General features: G+C 37.6%; 1 protein-coding gene across 2 annotated transcripts in view; it reads left to right on the top strand.

Annotated features, from left to right (window-relative positions):
• The window catches only part of ANKRD12 (ankyrin repeat domain 12), a 59,916-nt gene extending 39,008 nt beyond the window's left edge, over positions 1 to 20,908 (top strand). For both annotated transcript variants that reach the window (XM_033052735.1, XM_033052743.1), the window contains 6 exons: positions 828 to 975; positions 3,368 to 8,052; positions 14,407 to 14,505; positions 16,697 to 16,840; positions 19,318 to 19,413; positions 19,730 to 20,908. In XM_033052735.1, coding sequence (XP_032908626.1) covers positions 828 to 975; positions 3,368 to 8,052; positions 14,407 to 14,505; positions 16,697 to 16,840; positions 19,318 to 19,413; positions 19,730 to 19,915 — 5,358 coding nt within the window. In that variant the 3' untranslated portion in view covers positions 19,916 to 20,908. The remainder of the gene's footprint in view (positions 1 to 827; positions 976 to 3,367; positions 8,053 to 14,406; positions 14,506 to 16,696; positions 16,841 to 19,317; positions 19,414 to 19,729) is intronic.

The raw sequence follows: 20,908 nt of genomic DNA, 5'->3' as shown, positions 1-20,908 counted from the left end.
TTTATAGGTATGTAAACAAAGATCTTGGGTCTTCAGGTCAAGTTTTCATAGAGTTGTAATAGTCTTGGGGAACAGGACCTCTTGCTTATCTGGTATCAGTACAGGTATCTGTGGCCATCTCAATGGCATTATGTTCCAAAATAATTCTGAGGCTTCCTGTTAAGGTATCACTGTCTGCTGAATTTCCACATTCTTTACACATAGGAAAAAAAAGTAGTACTGGACACTGTGCTGAAAATGCAGTGGGCTTGGTATCACTGTAACATTAACAAATTGTTGCCCTTGATGATAGAGAAGTTGATGATTTTGATTTATTGCATGCAGTTGTAGTGGGGGTGGTTTGATCCTCCAGTAAGATACTTGGATCTCTCTCAGGGCTTTTTGGTAATGCTGAGGAAACCAGTAGTACTGTGACTTGTAAAACTTGAGCTGTTCCTTATTTAAGTGTAATACAATTTGGAGCAAGAAGGTGAATCAAGTGCAGAGGAGTAGAGAGCCTCTAGGTGGGGAGCGAGATAAATTGTGTGAAGAAATGCTAGAACAGCAAGAACAAAAGGCCCCTGTTTCTTTTTTATATAATGATACTCTGTCTGTGTAGCAGAGGGCAGCAGTCTCTAGTCTTCCCCCATCCTTTATGTAGCAGACTATGTATATACAACCTGGACTTTGCATTTTAGTTGCTGAAGTCTTGCTTTCCAGTCTCAGTCTCAGATAGGATTTAGAATTGCATATCACATTACTCATACTTTGTGTGCAGCAGGGGATTTTTATGCTGGTCAAGTAACATACTGTGGATAACCCAGAAGTTAATTTATTTAATGCTGCAGATTGTGAAGCTGTTGCTTCGACACGGTGGAAATCCGTTTCAAGCCAATAAGCATGGGGAAAGACCTGTTGATGTTGCTGAAACTGAAGAATTGGAAATGCTGTTGAAAAGAGAGGTGCCCATCTCTGATGATGAGGAGAGTTGCTCAGGTAAAAGTAACTATTTAATTGCATACTTACATGAATCATTTCACCTCAGTTTAAGTGGTCTTAACCTTTTGCAGAGTGTTAGCTATTAAGACTTGGTGCAGGTAACAGTTGATATTGCTAAGGTTGCCTTCCAGTTTTATTTTTTGAGGTAGTTTGTTAAATTTTTCATTTGAATTATCTGAAATGTGTATTCTGAATTTAGTTTTTTTTTACTTTTCTTTCTGTCTTTAATATGCCATTCCTACTTTGCATATGAACTCTATATCAGAATGGTGGCTTTACCACAGAAAGATATAAAGGAAAATACTGTATTTGTTATGATATAGCATGTTTCTGAGATGGTTTGTTTCATGGTGAAAATTATCCTCAGAGTCACTTATTTCCCACTTTAGTAGATGAAACAGGAGTCAGTGTTTCACATGGGTGTAACTTAGTTACTCAGTGTAGAAAAGTTCTGCCAGTGGGGGAACCACGGGTTTCTGTGGGCAACCAGGGAGATAAGTTGCTTAAGTGGAGGCAGTAATTCTTGGTTCCTCCTGTGTTTGTGTAGATTGAGAAGTATGTAACACCTCTTGGAGCACAGAAAGAATTGTTGCCTCCTCAGAAGCAAAAGATTGTTAACTATGAGTAACTTACTTGAGTACCAGACAGGAAATTTTCATTTGGCTTTCACAGAATCTTCAACAATTCAGAATCTTTTTGATAAAAGAAATGAGGTGGATTGAAAACAGGATGAACTCCTAGGCCAGAAGGGTGGTGATTAGTGGCACAAAGTTTATTTGGAGGCCAGTAATTGCCTGTGTACCTTGGATCAATTCTGCATCCACTCCTGTTTAACACTTCATTGATAATTGAGGTAGAGAAGTTTCCTAATGACACAGGACTGGGGGTTCTAAGGAGAATTGAGTAGTGCATCAGAGTTGTGCTGCCATCCAGAGGAACCTCACTGTGTTGGAGAAGAGGGCTCGTGGGAATCTCATGTAGTTCAACAAGGAGCAGTGTGAAGTCCTGCAGCCGAGGAGGAGCAACCATGAAAGCAGCAGTGCAGGCTGGGATCTGACCAGCTGGGAGAGCAGCTTTGCAGAAATGGCCCTGGGTGTCCTGGTGGTCACTAAGTTGATCACGTGCCAGCAACGTGCCCTTGCTACTAAGAAGGCCAGTGGTGTCCCAGGCTGCATTAGGAGGAATGTTGCCAGCAGGTTGAGGGAGGTGATCCTTTGCCTCTGCTCAGCACTGGTAAGGCCACAGCTGGAGTACTGGGTCCAGTTCTGGGCTCCCCAGTGCAGGAGAGACATTGACATAATGGAGAGAGTCCAGGGAAGGGCCAGAAAGATAATAAAGAGCCTAGAAAAGCAGTGGCTCAGGGGAATCTTGTTGATGCGTAAAAATACCCGAGGGGAAGATTGCAAAGAAGGCAGAGCTGGGCTTTTGTCAGTTGTGCACAGTAACGGGACCAGAGGCAATGGGCACACAGTGAAACACAGGAAGTTCCCTCTGAACAGCAGGAAACACTTCTTTCACTGTGAGGATGACCAAGCAGTGGCATGGGTTGTCCAGGGAGGCTGTGGAGTCTCCCTTGTAGGAGATAATTTAAAAATTTTCTGAGCAGGGTCCTGGGCAGCTGACTCTGGATGCCCTTGCTTGAGCAGGGCAAGTTGAACTAGATGATCTCCAGAGGTCCCTTCCAACCTCAACTATTCTGTGATCTGTGAAAAGCATGTGAAGAAGACCATCATATCACATGATTGTAAAAGTTGTTTTTTCTTTCCCAAATAAATAAAACCCACCCCCAGGAATGTTTTCTGTTCAAAATTTTGCTATAATTCAAGGGAAAAAAGCCATATTTTGCCCTATGTTGTGATGTAGTGTTAACTTTTTTGGCATTAGGATGACCTGAAATACAATGCATGGCCCTTCTGTTCTAAGGGACAGTTGTGGCATCACTTCACAGAATCAACTTCAGCTTAGCTGGAAGCATTAATCTTAAGACAAATATTTGTCCATGTGGGTGATAGAAACTTGTTGCTGTTTAGCAATTGATTCCTCAACGGTCTGTCTGTGCGGGTATTGTAAGAGTCAGGTTATACAGGAATTATGCACAATAGGTGACGTTTTCAAAGTTTAAAGTATGTTACTTTTATTAGATGTAAATGTTAATTAGTATTTTTGCATGCCTAAGTGAGATCTGTAAAGGGAGGGAGAACTTTGATTTCATTACCTTTTGTTTTCTCTTAAAAAGCCTAATTCTAGAGAGAAGTTTTGTTGTGTGTTTAAGGTAGGTTTTATTCTTTTTTGATTTGTAAAGAGGTGACTGCTGAACGGAACTCTTTTGTCCTGAAGTGTGACAAGTGTCCCATGAGTATTCAATTAATTTTTGGTTTCTTTACTCTAGATTCTGAAGAAGCTCCATCAGTAAATCCTTCCAGCGTAGATGGGAATGTTGATTCAGAAGCAGAGAAGGACTCTGTAGCCAACAACAGCAAACAAACATCCTCTAGTAAGGCACCACTTCCATCTGCTCTAGATGAGTATGAATTCAAAGATGATGATGAAGATGAAATGAAAAAAATGATTGATGACAAACACATTCTTAGAAAGGACCCAAGGAAAGAAGATGAGACCGAAGTTGAAAAGACCAACTTGTTTGTGAAACAAGAAAAAGTTGTCTTTTCAAAATCATTCAAAAACAAAAAGCAGAAACCCTCTAGAGTTCTGTATTCAAGTTCTGAAAGTTCAGATGAAGAAATACTTCAGGACAAGAAAATGGTCTCTCCTTGCTCTGTTTCAGAGACATCAAATTCTGATGTCAGAGTGAAGAAAGAATATATGGTCACAAACGAGCACAAGCAAAAGGGCAAAGTTAAAAAGAAGGTAAAAAATCAAAGCAAAAATAAAGAGAATCAAGAAGTAAAGCAAGAAAAAGAAAATGCTCGAGTAACAAATGTAGCTACTTCTGGGTTAGATTCTTTAGATAAAGCTAGAGAGGAAGAAACCTTTAAGAAGTCTTTCACCTCAAAAGAAGATTCTTCTTTACAGCTGTTTCATATCCCCACTGGAAAATCTCCAAAGCATCCCTGTGGGTTAAGTGAAAAGCAGTCAACGCCATTAAAGCAAGAAAACACCAAAACTTGCTTATCACCAGGCGGTTCTGAAATAACATTGCAGCCTGAATTAGTTCGGTATGATCACAACACTGATTCTGATTATCTGGTAGAAAGTTCTAGTGGCAAATCTTGCAAGCACAAAGAAAAAAGCAAGCATCATCAAAAGGATTTTCACTTGGAATTTGGTGAAAAATCTAGTCCTAAAATTAAAGAGGAAGATAATAGCTCAACATTTGAGAATTCAGAATATACTTTGAGAAAAATTGACAAGGAAGGTAAGACACTTAAAAAGCATAAATTAAAGCACAAAGAAAAAGAAAAGGAAAAGCACAAAAAGGAACAGGATGGGGAGAGGGAGAAACACAAACATAATGTTAAAGAGGTTCAAAGAAGTATTGAGTTTGACAGAGAATTTTGGAAAGAGAACTTTTTCAAAAGTGATGAAAATGATGATACGTTGATAAATACAGAACATGAATCTCTTTCTTCAGACAGAAAATCAAAGCTAGAAAAAAGTGTGGCAAAAGAAGATAAGTTAGTTAAGGAGAAACAGTTCCAGAAAGAGAGAAGTATTAAAGATGAGAGAGAAAAAGAGAAAAACAAAAAAGAAAATGAGAAGTTTCTCAAGGATGAAAAAATAAAAGATACAAAAGAAGAAAAAGAAGTTACACTTGCAGATAGAGAACTAGAATTGTTCTGTTTTGGTGTTAAAGATGAGGCAACCAGCTTGCATATAGTAGAAAGAGAAACAGATACTGAAAAGCAGGAAAAGAATTTAAAGGAAAATAAAGAAAAGACAGAAAAGCGATTCTCAATCAAAGAAAAAGATGTTGAAAAGATAGAAAGAAAACATGGAGAAAAAGAGAAAAAGTTAAAGCATGAATACAAAATAGAGAAAGAAAAAGCAGAAGTAAATGAAAATACTGAGAAAGTAAAGGAGAAGGCGAGTGTTCAGCAAGCAGAAAGGTGCCATAAGGAAAATGATAAAGTAAAAAGCATGGGTGCTCTTAAAAAAGTTGATGACAAGGAAAGAAGTAAAGAAAAAGCTGATAAGAAGCATGATAAAGAAAAGGCCGATAAAGACAGACATTGGGCTGAAAGCAAAGAAAAACACTGTACTGAAAGAAAAGTCAAACAGTTCGAAAAAGAATCTGAATATAGTAAATCAGAAAAAAATAGAAGTAAAGAAAAGGAATTTGAAAAAAAAGATAAATCCAAAGACAAGGAGACCTCATCATTAGCAAACTCAAAACACATGCAAGAGGAAAGGAGATGTACTATTACCGAAAGTAACAAAACAGTTCATGACAAACTGTCATCTTTGAAAGAAAAACCAAAAGATGATTTGTTGAAAACTCCAGATGGTAGAGAGAAAGATAAAAAAGATAAAGATATAGACAGATACAAAGAGAGAGACAAGCATAAAGATAAACTGCATCAGAGTGGTTTGCTTAAACTAAAACTTGAACATGAGAAACTGAAGCCTAAACCAGCTCCTGCACCAAAGGATGCTCGGCCTAAAGAGAAAAGATTAGTCAATGATGATTTAATGCAAACTAGTTTTGAAAGAATGCTTAGCCTTAAAGATCTGGAAATAGAGCAGTGGCATAGAAAGCATAAAGAAAAAATAAAGCAGAAGGAGAAGGAACGTTTGAGAAACCGCACTTGTTCAGAACATAACAAAATGAAGGAAAAACCCAAACACTCAATAGCTGAAGTAAAAGGCAAAGAACTGATTCGTTCAAAAAGTTCAGAGTTGCCAGATGTTTGTATGAAGGAGAAACAGCAGAAAGATGCTACAAGTAATAGATCACAGTCAGTAGATACGAGAAGTCTCAATGTTGCAAAGCCTTCCTTGTCTCTAGATAATTTAAATAGATCTCCCAAATCAGAAAGTGAAAAGATGGGGCTGAGCTCCAGGTCAGTGTCAATGGTTTCTGTTGCGAGCTCTGAGGATTCTTGCCATACCACAGTAACTACTCCAAGGCCTGTAACTGAATATGATTCAGACTTTATGCCAGAAGGTTCTGATTCCCAAATGTCTTTTTCACAGTCACCATTTTTGGCAAGTGCCAAATCACCAGCCCTTGTAGAAAAAGAGGCTGATGGTCTTGCTGAGTTGCCAGATCGCATTAAGCCACCTTTCACGAACAGGCTCCCACAAATGTATGTTAGATCAGCATCTGCTGAAGATGTGAAGTTGGTTTTAAATGAGTGTAGGCCTGTTGCGGAGGTTCGAAGATGCAGCATGCCTGCTGCAGTTTCTGAACACAGCAAACAGCCTCAAACATCAGAAGAAAACAACCAGAACACTCTGCTGTCAGTTCAGACTTATGGTAGCACTTCTCCTAAACCAGAACTACCGTGCAGCACGCTTGAAAGAGATTTTCAAAGTAGTGTGACTGTTCTGCAGTCAAACTTCACATCTTCCCCAAATAGAGCTGTTAGCAACAAACAGACAACAATGGGGACAAGTACAATTAAAGATACTGCTCAGATGAGCCCCTCAGAAGACTCTAACATGCATTTAGAGCCTTGTAGTCAAAGTGGTGTGACTCAGAAAACCAAACTATGGGATGTGCCTTTTGACAGACTTAATTCATTAAATAATGACTTCAACAGCTCAGGTTGTGGTGTATCAGAGCAAGATGCTAAAAGCATTATAGCAGTAATTAATTCTGAGAGCGGGACATTAAAAGAGCAACAAGTATCTGAATTTTTGCCTCAGCACCCTGAAATTAAGGGAAGTTCCAGTTCTCAAGAGTCTGCATCATTTTTGCCTTCACAGTTGCCTTGTTCTTTACCTATCCAGCCACTTCCAGTTGTGTCAGAACGTGTTTCTTTACCAGGCATGATCAGTCAAGATTCATCATTGATACAACAGCAAAATGTAGTTCAGACTACAACTTCTACTTTGGATACAGATGCTACTAGTACCAGAGACTTGGAAAATGCTTTCTTCCCTTCAGACATTAAGAAGATTGATACACCCATGGCTTTATGTTCTGAGAGCTCTGCAAAAGATGTTTCACAGAGCTATGAAAGGGTTAATGATTTACCAATGCTACCATTAGAGAAAGATACTCCTGAAAGTGATAGCAGTTCACAGTTAAATATGAATTCATACTCATTCAGTAAAGTTGTTTGTAAGAATGCCCTGAGTGAAGTGGATGGTAACACAGCAGATACTTCAGGTATTAGAAGTGAAAAAGACCAGCGAGAAAAGTTGGTCTCTGTGCATGTTGATAGTAGAGCCAATGCTGATCTCTGTGAACTAAGTTCAGGAATGTCAAAGGGAATTACAAATGAATTGGTTAATAAAAGCCCCTGCACTGCAGACAGAGAAAATGTGTTGGCAGATGATCCACCACAGTACTCCTCTCTGTCCGGTTTGGAAAGTAGTTCACAGCAAATCACACAGGAAGAGGTGCATAAATACAACCAAATAGTTAAAGTAGAGGAAATTGCTGAGGATCAGAAGATGGAACAGCAAGAAGTACCTCAAAGAATCACAAGGAACAGAGCAAATTTGCTTGCTAACCAGGGCAAGCAGAATCCTCTTGGGTGTACACAAGCATCAGAAAAAGAATCTGAATCATCAGCATCTATGAAAGCAAGAATTAGATTAACTGAGGATGATGATGCTCAGGTACATCATCCACGTAAAAGGAAGGTGTCACGTGTGCCTCAGCCTGTGCAAGCAAACCCGTCTTTGCTGCAGGCCAAGGAGAAGACCCAGCAGTCACTGGCAGCTATTGTTGATTCTCTGAAACTTGAAGAGATTCAACCATACAGTTCTGAAAGAGCAAACCCCTATTTTGAATACTTGCACATAAGGAAGAAAATAGAAGAGAAGCGTAAATTGCTGTGCAGTGTTATTCCTCAGGCACCTCAATATTACGATGAATATGTGACCTTCAATGGTTCCTACCTGCTGGATGGCAATCCCCTGAGCAAGATATGCATCCCAACTGTAAGTAACATGGTCTTTCAACATGCAGTACAATGAAAGGCATGTTTTGGTTTTATTTGTGTAACTTCTGTATTCTTCCTAACAGGATCTGAATATTCTGCTGGAAGCAGTAAGTTGACATACATCAAATTAATATTGATTAATGGCATCATATTTAAAAACCCCATTCACTGGAAATATAAACAGTGGTTTCACAGTCACTGTAAGACAAACACCTGTCAAGGGCATACAGACAAACACTGTTTCAGAGTATATAAAGCCTACTCTTTCAGAAGTGTAGTCAATTATTGAGAGTTTCTCTGAATTTCTACTGTCAATAATTTCATTATGTACTCAAAGCTGTTTCATTTGGAGGGGGGTGGAAGTGCAGTGCTTCAGCATACTAAGTCCATCACCAAATGTTTTAAGTAGGAGAGTGCCTCCCAGCTATCTCAAAAGCAGCAGTTACAATCTGCTGTGTCCTGGCATTTACAATCCATCAATCTAAAGTATTCATAATTTCATTAACTAATGTCGAGGCTTTTTTCCTTTTTACTGAAGAATATCTGTAGTACAGAGACACTTGTTTAGGTCTAAGCTCTTCATTTCTGAATAGACAAGTTATATCAGCTCATCTAAGATAACTCACCCTTACTTAAGAGTAAAAAAGCTTTAATTTTTTCCATTAGATTTGAGGATTTTTTGATGAAGCAATGAATAGAAGTTTAATGTGTAAATTTAAGACCATTTGCTTCATTACACAGCTAGTCCTAATTCCCTGTACGAGCTGTTCTCAACTTTTTGGAATTAGTAGGCCAGTTATAGTCAGAGGAAAGATGTGGGTAAGATGACCCTTTTACAAGGTCTGTAAGTGAACCAGGGTGTATGGTAAACTTCACTACAATGTACCAGGCTGTCAGCCTTCCCAAGTCTACAAATCTTTGTCAGTAGCTGTTGCAGCTTCTGTAACATCTTCATCACTGGAGGCATAGATTTATTTTTTTTTTTAAGCTGCTACTAGTCAAGTACATACTGTTTCCAAGCTACAGCTTACTGCTTTGGCATCACACATCAGTGCTTAATGTGGGATAAGTGGGAAGTAGAGATGCATGGCATGTATTTTTCCCTGGCCCGTCTCCTACCTGAGCAATAGAATTCGATTCCTGATCATAAATGGCAATATGTGTAGACACCATAAGGAGGGATAAGGAGGGCAGAGTTTTTGACTTACAGTAATTTCACGACCATAAAGTGCACTGGACTATAAGGCACACCCAGTCGGCAAAATTCGCAACTTTGTAGATCATATAAGGTGCACCGGACTATAAGGCGCACTTTTTTTTTTTCCTGCAAAGATCCGTGCCGTGCGCAACAAAGTAACGAATTAGTAACGGAAACCCGATCAGCGTAGGCTTTCCAAGGCAGCCCCAGGCGCCCTCTCCGTACGGTGTGTATAATAGGGACTCTGCCGTCGATGAAGATAAATGTAGGTACCTGAGGCAAAACCTCAGATAACAGGTTCAGAAAATACCAGAGATGGATGTGTGCTTCCTGTTCTCAATGACTTTTAATTAATTGTTGAAAAGAAAAATGGATAAAAATGTAAATATGTAATTGAAGGACTACAGTTACTGATTTTTGTCTCATTTTGATTTCTGGTTTGCTTCCTTACACATACGTGTTCTGATGGTAATGATGGTTTAAACAGTTCATTGTTTTGTATATACTTTGATGGTCCTGGTAATATTCTGCAGATGTAGAGAGAACAGGTGGAGCTTTTTATTTTGAGCTCCTAGAAGTAAAAAGGAAGGATATAAATTTCGAGAAGCCAAAGGAAATTATTAGGAAATTGATGGTTATTTTCATTAGAATTAAAGTATAAGAAAAAACATGAGTTTTCTTCAAATAAGAAGATACTCCTCAGTTTTGTTTGTGTGAAAAATCTCCAATGCAACTAAGCGCTTTATTTAATTACTGCTACTTGTGTAGACGTACAATTTTGATAAAACTTTCCATGTTTCCTTTCAGAAAAAAAATGGTTAAAAAAAATTGGTAATAGTTCAGATTTAATTCACTGCCAGAATTTGCTCATATATATAGTTTAATAATTTTATTTTGTCACCACTAAAAATCACAATCATAATACAGTAATTTCATGACTTTAAGGCGCGCTCTTTTGACTAAAATTTTGGCCCAAACCCAGAAGTGCACCTTGTAGTCCAGTGCACCTTATATGATGAACAAAGTTGCGAAATTTGCCGACTCCCGGAGTTGTGCCTTATAGTCCGGTGTGCCTTATGGTCATGAAATTACTGTAATTCCTGTTACAAATACCATAAAAAGGAGTATTGCTAAACCAAGGATCATTTCATTCTCAGAAATGACTGTTTGTTTATTGTAGACATTGTCCAACAAAGTGAAAAGAAAGGCTAGGCCTAGTCTCTCTGAAATTATGAAATATTAATAACATGTTGTTATGCCTATTATGCAGAATTTAATAAGCAGTTGTAAAGTTATCTTTTCGCCGAGTTTATTTTACATTTTTTTCCTTTGATTTTCTAATGATTCTCTGTTAACCAAATTTTTGCCTCATCAATTTACGTAGACAGAAAGTAGATACTCTTTCTTTAATTATTCCTGTGTTACAGATACCCTTTGTGTAGGTCTATGTGAAGACCATATATTTAGCTCTGGCACTCTGAGACTTAGAATGGTTGGTGTAACATACTGTTCTCTGCATTGGAATTTTAATGATGCACTGTGGTTTATCTGATGAACTTCAAACGTGCTGTAGGTGGGAACCAGGAGATGGTGTGCTGAAACCTTGTTTCCACTGCCTTGTTTATATATTGTAATACACAGTCTTGATCACCTAAGGCTTTGAAGGTATCCACATATGAATTATGGCTTCCCTCTCACCAGGACAAATGCAGAACATAAGGTGGGAGACATCAGGTCAGTTCACAATAGAAGGAAACAAATCTGAATCTTCTAACAGAGTAAATTACAGTCGTTCTTGGCTCTGTTGCCTTTTGGATTGTTCCATGTTCTACAGGGTTCAGTCATCTTTATCTGTATTGTCTCCTGAGAGGAGGTACCAGGACGATTCAGTGCCAGCCTTCAATGGCTATCTAGCAGATGTGTTTCTAGTAAAGTCCAGTCTCCTTGGCATTGCTGTAGAAACTCAAGTGGTAAAATCTAATTTTAGGCATATTACCAAACTTTATTTCAAAATGCATGAACTAGAGCATTAGAGCAGGCCAGTTGTTCGGATGACGCAGAAGAGTGAAGGTTTGTAGCAGGCACAAATGGGGATTGAAGGCTTACAGAGTGAAGAGTTGATGCTCTTGTTGTAGTTGCTTTGAAGCATGCAAGCCTGCAGTAAAGTTGCTGACGGATTTTGATGTATTGGAGAGGGGGAGGGCATGTCTTGAACATGAGCTCTTGCCAACCAAACATGCTCTAATGGCTGGCTCCAGGTGAGGTGGAGCAGAGGCACAAGGCCAAGTTATGTCTGGCTTTTCTGAGTTGTTTCTCAGACTGAGAACAGAAAATTCTCTGAAGCGGGCAGCGCCCTTTTGTTTCTCTCTCTTCTGTATGGAGTGTGGGCCCTTAAGAAAATAGCTTAATATTTTGGTTATGCAAAAAAACAGAGGGCACCTTTTTTTGTGGTGCTCAGTTTCATGCTCTGTTCTTGCAAGTCCAACCTATGTGCTTGTATTTTCCCTACACAGTTTTTTTGTGGTCTCTTTAGCAGCAGTTTCTTTGACTAGAAGGTCCAAGAGGCTCCTCTGGGTGTTCCTCCCTCAAGACCTTTAAGTTAGACTTTCTGATCTCAAAGAAACCAATTTCCTTTGTCTGAGTCCAGTACTGGTTCACAGGCTGGGTTTTCCAGCAGGTGGTGTGCAACTACCCAGATCCTGCGTTCAGACTCTTAAGGATCTGAGGCTCACTTTTCCCAAGTTTCCAAGAGGAGAGGAAAAAACAGATCATTCCATAAATTACTGCAACCAAACCTAGTATTTAGCTGTACATTTTGGCAGGTAGTGCTGGGCTGGGCAAGAGTGAAGAGTTTACGGATGTATCCAGTGGCAGTAGGGATCTCTGGGGTCATGGAGATCTGTCAATGTCACACAAGTCAGAACATGATCTGTGTTCGGGGCTGAACATAATCTGCTGACACAGAGTTCTACATGTTTAAATAAAAGTCCACACAGCTCTGCTGTCTAGGTGATCATCTCCTTGTCAAATTATTTCTATGGTGTTGATCCTCATTTCTCTTGTGCAATGAAACAGTCTGTAAATTTAAGGGAATAATATTTTACAATATTTCTTACAGGACAAGGGTGAATGGCATCAAACTGAGAGAGGGCAGGTTTGGATTAGATATTACTAAAAAATTCACCACTGTGAGAGTGGCGAGACACTGGAGTGGGTTGCCAAGACAAACTGTGGATGCCTCATCCCTGGAAATGTTCAGCGCAGTTTGGATGGGGCCTTGAATAACCTGGTCTAGTGGGGGGCATCCCTGCACATGACAGGGGGCTTGGAACTCGATGACCTCTAAGGTCCCTTCCTACCCGGACCATTCTGTGATTCTGTGACATTGTTCAGGTGATACGGATGCTTGCCAGCTCTGAAATTTTTATTTCTGGAAAATGTAGATGCATAAACCCAAAGCTTATTTATCGACAGATTCTCAGTCTTGTTTCTTATCTGTGTGCTTTTCTGTAAGCAAAAGAACAGAGATTTTGGGAGATATTTTGGGTTTATTAAAATTAAAGCTTGATATTACTTAGAAGCATCATGTCTTATTTTATTGAAAGACTGTGACAGCACTCTTATACTGTACTATGAATGCAAAGTTTTCAGGAAAAACTAGACTATAGGGAGTATATTTGTTTTTAATACTGATGTTTTATACAAAATGGCTCTGCCATAAACATTACTGGCTTGAGAGCCAAACTGTTTTCACTGAGAAAAATGAAGTGTATCCTATTCTGTAGTTTGAAATGTGAAGGAGTTGAATGCCATTTTATAAGATAAAATAATTTAAGAAAAGAACTGTAATCAGTTATTCGTATTACGCTCTATAATTCCAGAGACATTGGCTAACTTCCAATTGGGGAAAAAATTGTCCTGAAATAATTTTTCAATGTAATAATAATAATTCAGGCATTTTTGGTAGATAAATCACTACTGGAATGTGTAGGTGCAAGATTGATATTAAAAATCTAGTTTAATCTATAGTGTGTCAATAAATAATGGATTTATTACTTCTTGACAGTAGAAGGACTTATTGAAGAGATTTATTTATCTTTCTGTTTGTTAGGTACGAGGTAGGTGATAGTAACTAGCATATTTACTATAGTTACATGTAGCAGGTATGTATTTGAGCTGTGGTTTTTGAGTATCAGAGGTAGTAAGGTACTGTTTCATGTAATTTGAATGGGTCTTTCCAAAGCAGTGCCACTTGTTAAAACCCATGCTGAACTGTCAGATCGAACTGGCATAAAGAAAAGTAAACTTTGGGTGGAGCCTTAAAACTCCCAAGATTTTTATTAGTTACCTCTCAAAAAGCACCTGATTTCTGCAGTTGCCTGGAGAGCTCCAGGTGCCTTGTTTTTCATACATCTCAGACCAGACAGTAATTCTGGTTGTTTACTATAATTGACTGAAGATGCAGAATGTTTATAGAATAGCAAATCAGTAACAGTGTTGATATGTCACTCAAGTATATTTGGTTTTTAAAAATTATTTTCTTTTTAAAAAACTTATTTGAATAACTGACAGGAAAAAGCACTTTTTTAAGCTACTGTCTGCATCTCTAGTCTACCTTTTGTGCTTGGCTGTGTTCTGCATGATTGCAAGATTAGGAGTATGGTTGGTTATCTTTTGTGCAGTATAAAATGCTGTTGCTGTTGTATGAATATATCAAGTGATTTGGGGGTTTTTTAGCAATACTTTTTTTTTTTGCTTTGCTCTTGCATTTTGCTAGCCAGTTTTTGTCTTTTCACAATGAACAACTGTGCTTTAAAAAAATCTTAAAAACTGAAAGCAAGTTGTATTCTTACTATATTCTACAGTATAGCATTTTAAAAAGAGCAGCTATGGAATGCTGATAATGACTGGTTAAATGCACTAAACAGCTTGAAACACCATTTTCACTTGGGTGAAATGAATTTTATGGTATGGAATCCTTAAAACCTTTTACACATCGAATTCACGAAATTAATGGACAGTAAAAAGCTCATGTTTTTTTTTTTAATGCCTTACTTATTGTTTCTTGGGTTTTGTTTTTTATATAAATCACATAAGCAGTGCTAACATGTTAAATATATATTCACTATACTATTTTTAATACTTTTCCCACAGATTACACCACCTCCATCACTGTCAGACCCACTTAAGGAACTATTTAAACAACAGGAGGTTGTAAGAATGAAGCTACGTTTACAGCACAGTATTGAAAGGGTAAGGCTAATTTAATTTTATGTCCTGGATTTAAGCTTTAGGAGTTTTTGTCTTTGCAATGAACAGACAACATTTTTCTCAATTTAACAATGTTTACAAATAATCTTCTTTCTATCCAAATTTATTAATTGGAGAAACTTCTAAGCGAGCAGGGGGAAATGGTTTCAACCTGGTTAGCAGAGCCCTCAAGTTGGTAAGAGAGCAGTTTTTTTCCTGCTAATTGCTCTGAGTTGTGTCCCAGATTTATCCTAGAGGCAGTGGGAAGGAAGCTTCACACTGTAGTTTTGAAAACTAATGATGGTTGTAGACTTCAGAACCAAACTGACTGAGTTTAAAGAATTGAAAACATAGTAAATTCTGTATTGAGAGGATACACATGTGGCTCTAAGACTAAAATATGTTTGGCAGTATTCTGCTCAGAAACTGCCTAAAATTATTTTAGAACTACATCTGTAGGTATCATTGATTTTTGAATACAGAAATACGGAAAATACTCTTGCTTTAGGAGTATTCTTTATTTTTAGGTTGCCCTTTTTCCTTGCTAACCTAGCTTTAGACGCCAGTATTGTGAGCCAGATAGCTTGTGGGCACAGGCAGAACCCCTTTCTGGCACAGATGTATAAGGATTTCCACATAGTTATACAAGGAGCTGCCACATCAAACATAGCATGATGCTTTTTAAATTGACAACTTCAATGTGACTTAACAAACCCAGCTGAGGGAGGGATTTTACTTAAATTTAGTATTTCAGTGAAAAGTATAAAATAAGAAGTACCAAGATTGTAAACATGGTTCAAGTTTTGACTGAAAGGAAATCTGTTGCAACTAAAAATATTGTGGCCAGTAGGGCGAGGGAGGTACTTCTGTCCCTCTACTCTGCTCTGGTGAGACCCCCTGCTCCCCAGAGAGCTGCATTCAGCTCTGGGGTCCCTGACACAGGAGGACATGGACCTGTTGGAGTGAGTCCAGAGGAGGGCCATGAAACTGGTGAGAGGGCTGGAGCACCTCTCCTGTGGAGAATAGACTGAGAGAGCTAGGGCTGTTCAGCCTGGAGAAGAGAGGCTCCAGGGAGACTTCACTGGGGCATTTCAGCATGCAAAGGGGCTTCCATGAAAGAGGGAAAGTGACTTTTAATACAGACAAATAGTGATAAGAGAAGGGGAGGTACACTTGTAAACCACAAGAGGAGAGATTTAGATTAGAATATTAAGAAGAAATTCTTTATTGTCAGGGTGGTGAGGCACTGGAACAGATTGCCCAGAGAACCTGTGGATGCCCCGTTCCTGGTAGGGTTCAAGGCCAGGCTGTGTGGAGCCCTGAGCAAACTGGTCTAGTGGAAGGTGTTCTTGCCCACAGCTGGGGGGTTGTAACCAGATAATCTTTAAGGTCCCTTCCAACCCAGACTCTATGGTTCTAACTAAAGGAAAGGTGCTCCTTTCCCTGTTTTCTAAAACCAGGAAATACGTTATAAAATTATAATCCACTTTATTTTATTTTGATAAAAAAATAGAGCCATTTTATTGTGGAGCAGTAAACACATACAAACATTCTTCTAAGTCTTAAAAAAATTGTGCATGTTCATAATTATTTTACTCATTAAGGGCTGTTCTTCAAATGAAATCCACTTTATACAACTGGAAGTCAAGCATTGTCAAGTGAGTTGTATTTTTCTTGTCTCAATTTAGGAAAGAGTATTTATGCAGCTTGAAATTTGGGGAGTTACTGCATGTTGTTTAAAACATATTATATAATTATATTATATATCATTATATAAAATATATTTTATATATTATATTATATTTCTGCTTCAGTTTGTTTGGCCACTGTGCCTGGAGTAAAAGGCTTCATACAGTTAACATTCACAAATCTGTACCCTATGCTCCTGCTACCTTTCATCTTTCCCCACCCTCATTAACCAGAACTTGCCTCAATGAGTGGAACCATTTAGCCATCAATGGAGGCTGGGGCTAAGAAGAAGGTGTTTTCAGTTCTGACATCCATGGAACACTCTTTGCATCTTTAAATTGAAATTTTGGATTTCATTAGAAGAACAACCCCTCCTATCTTCAGCTGCCCATTTCTCCCACTGTTCAAAAGTGTAAGCCCTAAAAAAGAAACATTTAAATTAGTGGACATTTTAATGAATGCTTAATTTACTAAATGTATATTTATATGTTGATATCTTAATTAGGAAAAGCTTATTGTCTCTAATGAACAAGAGGTTCTGCGTGTTCACTACCGAGCAGCCAGGACCTTGGCTAATCAAACTCTACCCTTCAGTGCCTGCACTGTGCTGCTGGATGCTGAGGTGTACAATGTGCCTCTGGATGCTCAGGTAAAGATTTATCCCTCATAACTTCAGACAAAAAGGTCTGGCTAGCCTTGCTTAAGCATTTGGTGAGAATTCTGTTCCCATAGAAAAATTGTCATTGATTTGCCTGGAATTAAGATTATGCCCACTGCAGGTTGTTACTTATATTGGGCCTCAATTGGGTGTACAGTAATAGGAAGATAGGGGTGTGTGTATGAGGTTTTTTTGTTTTGTACCATGTCTGGTTTTCTTTCACCTCCAGGAATTATGGGATGGATAGAATAAGAAAATTCTTCTACTGATTTTGTTATAGAAAACAGATTTCAGTCATAAACAGAACATGTTTTTGAAGCTTACAAATACAGCTTAAACAAGAGCAAAGAAATCATTAGCATAGAAGATCACATCAATCAGTAATCAAGATAATTGGAATGCAGTAGTGTGAGAAATTATAAAATTGGTTTATGAAATTTGGAAATGTTTTGTGGATATATCCACATTATTCTTTTCTCCTCTGTGCAATACAGTTGCTAGAACTGTACCATAAAAAACAAATGACCAACAGTGAAATGTTGAATGCTACCAGATTAAATAACCTTTTTCAAAATACTTTAGGCTGCATAGGACTTACTTGTGCTATGTTATTTACATGTTCAATGTGGATATTTAGTCCTCATTAAAACATAAAATAAGCAGTGTGCTTCACAATCTGTGTATGTTTTATGCACTGCCACTCAAAGTTGGCTGCAGCTGTATCTCTAAGAGAAAATAATCTCATGGAGTTGGTATTTTGTGGACAGTTTTTTCCAAACATGGAACCAGCATTTGACACCTGTCACAGTGACTGTGAGCAGCACATAATGCAAGGAGGAAATGTTGATGTTTTGGGTGGAATAAATGTGTTGATGCATTGGATGTTGGACATTTAAAAATGGAACACATTTCCAACATATGGGAGATTTTGCATTAGCTTCGGAGCCCTTTATAGAATTATTACAGCTTCCAGTGTTTCTTCAGTCTCTTACTACATTTTTCCCCAGTCTTTAAAGAACTAGAGCTATGCCCAACAAGGTGATTCAGCAGGAGATAGCAGTTTATGGAGACTGTACTGTTGTCTCATTTTAAGTTTTATACAGATAAATTTTTAAAGCATCATTTCCTTAGTACTTCTAACTGATAGGGCAAACATTTTTCTCTTCCAAAATTCTGAATATACTTTGCTTGATTTCTGCTCCAATTCATAGACCTTGAGCTTTTCAGAGATGAGGAATACATGAGTTGAACACATAACTGCATTTTTGTAGTAAAGATTTTACAATTCTTTTAAAGTAAACTGATAATGTATTTGAATTTTGTGAAACAAAAGGAATCGTCGTTGGGGGAGAAGTTGAGGTGTTGTGTGTACCTCCAAGTATTGCCATTTTTTTGATCATCTTTATAATAACAAGAGCAGTAATAAAATGCCTCTCCTCCCTCACTACTTCAACAGCTTTGTGTTTCAGTCTGTAGTAATTTTTCTTAGGAAATAACTTTGCATATAATGTTCAGCAAATTATGAAATAAATATTTTACATAAATGAAATCAATGTTTTATACTACCAACTTGATGGTTTAATTTAAATTTGTTTAATGAGAAGAATGTAGATACATAAGAAAACATTGTCTTGTAATGCATCCTGCATTTTCCTGTTAGCCCATTAGCAAATACTAATTTTCTTCTCTAGAAAGGTCAATCTTTGCACATTTGGTTGGGCTTCTTTTTATTCCTTCTGCTGCAGTACAAATTCCTGCAGTCTCTTCTCCCTGAAAGAAGAACAGCAGCTTCTTGTATTTAGTGGTTATTCTTTAAATGTTAGATTGGCATAGTCTCGCTTTAGGACTATGTATAGAATATATCTAGTTTCTCAAAGTGGGCAGATGTGAGATTCCAAATCCCTATGAAATTATTGGAATTTTTAAAAAGCCAACTATTTCATTAAGCAGGACATAAGACAGGTCTGTTCCATTTTTTTAATCTCCTTTTAGGGATTGTGATGGCAAAAATATTTTTTAAATTGCATTCAATACTTGTGTAGTTAGTTAAATCAGGCTGTTTAAGTTTTCTGTTAATAAAATTTTTGCTTTTCCCTGAGGGATATTGATTTGATTTGTTACTGAATTTTAAAGAGAAAAAAAGAGACAGTAATTTTTGTGGAAGGATCTGCCTTTTATTAGTGAAGACTTTAGAGTATAAGTCTTTAAGCATCCCACTCTAAATTTCAAAACCAGAGCACAGTAAATAGCTGGAGGGAATCTGAAAATACCCATTTTTAGTGAGCAGCTGGCTCACAGTGGAAGTGTTGGTCAACATTTATACACCTTTATACTTTGAATCTCTTTTTCCATGGGAAGCAGTTTTTGTGGGATTGTTTATTGTTCATGTCCCACAGAATAGGTTTTGTGTTTTAAAGTATGTTTTAAGATTGAATCATCAAGTTTGAGTAAAATTTTTTTTCTTGCAGACTGATGACAGCAAAACATCGGTGAGGGATCGATTTAATGCAAGACAGTTCATGTCATGGCTGCAGGATGTTGATGATAAGTTTGACAAATTAAAGGTACACACTCCTTGGTCTTTCCACTTAAAAAAAAAAAAAAATGTCATTATGAAGAGGAGATGAATAAATAGTAGATTTGTGTGCAGTATCATGGGCTTTTGTGGAGGCAACACAAAGGAAGGTCTGCTAGTATAGAAAAAACCTAACTTTTGTTGCCATGTAGTGTAATGGAATATTTTGTAAATTTCTGAATATATACTGGGGGAGTTATTTACTATCACCAGAGAGGCTCTTAGAGACATTTCCTGTGTTCAAATTCGTTGAAATAGTATTTTTTCAAATATTTCAATAACTTTTTTCTTGATTTTTAAACCAGACGTGCCTTTTGATGAGGCAGCAGCACGAAGCAGCAGCACTGAATGCGGTGCAGAGACTGGAGTGGCAGCTTAAACTGCAAGAGCTTGATCCTGCTACATACAAATCTATCAGCATTTATGAAATCCAGGAGTTTTATGTTCCTCTTGTTGATGTTAATGATGACTTTGAATTGACACCCATATGACAACCAGCACCATCTGGCTTGCCCCTCCCTGTAGAGACTGAGGTGCAGTGATGCACAAAGGTATTTTTCTTTTGAGACAGAGCACTTAATTCTGGGGAATACCACATTTCTCAATAATTCAGGTGTTCCCACAGAAAAGTGTGGCACAGGCACTTGTTTAAACACAGAAGATGGATGCTAATTTCAAATTCAGATTCCCTGTAACTGCTGTTATCTATATTTTAAAATTGCCTGTAGCTTTAGAGCTTATTGCTGAAAAGTATGACAAAACCTGGTGAGTTCACAGCGCTGGAAGCTGTTAATAACTAAAACATCCACCAAAAAGCAAACGATACTTACAATCTGCTATAAAGCTTTGTATTATTAAACTTCAGTAACAGTTGAACTCCCACAGAAAAATGATGAGAAAGCCTGTGGAAGAAAGTGGAAGACTTGGAGGAAAATAATCAATCTTACTATGTTTTGTAAATTACTGTACAGATTTCTTTTTGGAAAAAGATGTAATATTGTCTTCATTTTTAAATAATTTATTTTATACATATTGTGCAAATGTAAATAGTCTTGTAATTAATGTTCAAACCTGTATAAAATAGATATTTTAACTGTAAAACTGTTTTTGTCTAATGTTTTATTGGACCAAAGTTGTTGTTTTTATTAAGTGTAATGTGTTCCTGGTTGGCAGTTCCTCTTTGTATGGCATGCGTTCGATTTAGCTGCTTGTTTCATCACCATAACTGTAAAAGGATTGAACTGTATTGCATGCTCCACAGGATTCTGAACTCCTGCTCTTCCATAACTGATACCTAAACTGTTGTAATATTTACAAAATCATACTTCATATTAGTCTGCTGTTGTAATGCCATATCTGTGACTTCCTATACTGAAAATATTTTTGTGTAAAACAAAAAAAACCTTTTGCTCTTATATGGTGGTCTCGTAATAGAGCCTATTTTTTCCAACAAAATGCCTTTGAATTAAAATTCTTAAATTGTA

The sequence above is a fragment of the Catharus ustulatus genome, chromosome 1, assembly GCF_009819885.2.
Source record: "Catharus ustulatus isolate bCatUst1 chromosome 1, bCatUst1.pri.v2, whole genome shotgun sequence".
NCBI classification, from domain to species: domain Eukaryota; kingdom Metazoa; phylum Chordata; class Aves; order Passeriformes; family Turdidae; genus Catharus; species Catharus ustulatus.
The sequence above is the reverse complement of the archived record's forward strand: the minus strand, read 5'-3'. Positions and strand labels throughout refer to the sequence as shown.